The sequence below is a fragment of the Myotis davidii genome, unplaced genomic scaffold (assembly GCF_000327345.1).
Source record: "Myotis davidii unplaced genomic scaffold, ASM32734v1 scaffold79, whole genome shotgun sequence".
Taxonomy (NCBI): Eukaryota; Metazoa; Chordata; class Mammalia; order Chiroptera; family Vespertilionidae; genus Myotis; species Myotis davidii.
Genome location: NW_006294339.1, coordinates 1,607,073 through 1,609,218, shown reverse-complemented (window position 1 = coordinate 1,609,218; position 2,146 = coordinate 1,607,073). Strand labels below are relative to the sequence as shown.

The 2,146-nt window shown below is 35.9% G+C and overlaps 1 protein-coding gene across 1 annotated transcript in view; it reads right to left on the bottom strand.

The window, feature by feature from the left end:
• The window catches only part of ZYG11B (zyg-11 family member B, cell cycle regulator), a 99,065-nt gene that overhangs the window by 4,532 nt on the left and 92,387 nt on the right, over positions 1-2,146 (bottom strand). Inside the window, 2 exon segments of the mRNA XM_015566986.1 lie at positions 1,333-1,385; positions 1,527-1,724. Of these exon segments, the coding sequence (XP_015422472.1) occupies positions 1,333-1,385; positions 1,527-1,724 (251 nt within the window).

The window sequence follows — 2,146 nt, the reverse complement described above, 5'->3', positions numbered from 1 at the left end:
TTTTATTTATTAATTACAATACATGTTTTTTTTATTTTAGAGAGAGAGAGAGAGAGAGAGAGAGAAACATGGATGTAAGAGAGAAACATCAATCGGTTGCCTCCCGTTCACACCTTGACTGGGGGAATGAACCTGCAACCAAGGTATATGCCCTGACCAGAAATCAAACCCACAACATTTTGGTGTATGGGACGATGCTGCCACCAGCTGAGCCACCCAGCCAGGGCTTAGTGTCATTTCCTAAAGCAATGATTCCTGAGCTTTTCACTCTAGAAATTTTATCCAACTATTTTTAAACTAACATAAATGAGCTATCAGTGTATCTTTCCGTTGTCTTAGCCATTTGACAAAAGGACCATATTCTGAGAAGTCTTGGTAGAGAAGATGGAAGGTGACTAGAACAAGGTACTAACAGAAATTTTAAAAAGGAATTTTTGGTCTTGAAGATACACATTTAAAGAATAACAGACTTGGCTGGAAAACCTAGAAAAGAAAAAGTTAGTTGATAACTAACTGGTAGAACACCACGAAGGAGGTCTAGAGTTAGCCTTTCTATTTTCACTGGTTTTCTGCCCAAAAGTGGGTAGAACATCAGTTGGGAGAATCATAAATGTTGGCAGCATCAGCATTTATGAAGTAGACAACAAAAATAAGTTGTAATATTATTATGCAGCCATCTGGAATATTTCAAGTAATTAGCAATTAGCTATCAAGTCAACTAATTGTCATAAGCAGAGTTAGGCATCCAGTATGCATCTTAATAGATTATTATAAATTGTTTCCCTAAACTAATTTGGTGCTACTTCTAGTTCTCTCAATCTTGTTTTGGAACTCCTTATATTAATATACTGTTTCCTGTTCCTAAAATCTTATGCCCTTACTTAATTATCTCTCAAAATTCAGCTCATAATCTACTGCCTCTGGAAACTCTTAACCATTTTCCAATGCAGATTTAAGTACTCTCATCTTTAATTGTATAGCCTTCTATGCACAAAACTAGCATAATAGTGAATCATATCTGATTCACATTTGGTCTCCCTCACTAGGTTCTTGTGTGCAAGCACCATCTCTTACTCCTCTTTAAATTTCAAGAGCAAAAAACAAGTCCCTGGCATTTGTCTTCAATAAAAGTGGAATAAAGGAAGGACTGATGAATGAGAGGTAGCAGAAAGTAAAGATACTTTGCTTCTTTTAAAACCAGTAGGAAGATAGATACCTGGGGGCAGGGGGTAGGGGGATTATGTACCTAATAGGAATTACACATTTAGTAGGACCTCTAGGCAAGCAAAATGACTAGGTTACTGTCTTAATATTAATTATCTTGCTAATTACCTGTATGCTACCATCTCACACTCTGGAGTTGGCCATTTCAAAATAGCTGAATGCTGCAAGACACAAGACACAAGACACACAAAAAAGGGATTACAATATTTATTTAGCACTGCATTATTGCATTATGAAGCTTTGATAGTTTAACCGCTATGAATATTGTGTGTATGCTTCCAGAAAACACCAAATGATCCTACCAGATCATCCAGAAGAGAATTCCTCTGGCTACGGCTCAATGTCCAAGCTTGTTCACCTCTAGATATTAAATGGGCAATAATTCATGCTGCAAAGTAACTGACTTCCACTTCCACACTATGTAGGAGACTACTGATGTGGTCTATAAAATCCTTCCACATTAATTCAGAATGCAATTCTTGTACTTCAGCTATATTGTTCTGGAAAAAAAATTAAAAGTAATATATAGTAAATGCCTAATGACCCTTTGTACTTTAAGAAACAACAGAGATTGAAATGATTTAAACATGTACCCGTATATGGACATAGCTGAAGACTGTTGCTATATTAGCACAGTGGGATTATGGGTGATTTTTTTCTCTCCTCTCCAAACAAAATAATCAACAGTGAGTCCCTTTTCAGGCAAAATTGTTTTTTTTTGTTTTTGTTTTTTTAATTATGGCTTAGTATTTCAGTCAGCATAATAAGACAAATACCATATGATATCACTTATATGTAGAATCTAAAGAACAAAACAAGCAAACAAAATAGAAACAGACTATAGATACAGAGGAGAGACTGATGATTGGAAGAGGGGAGGGAGCCGGGAGACTGAGTGAAAAAAGTAAAGGGATTAAGAATG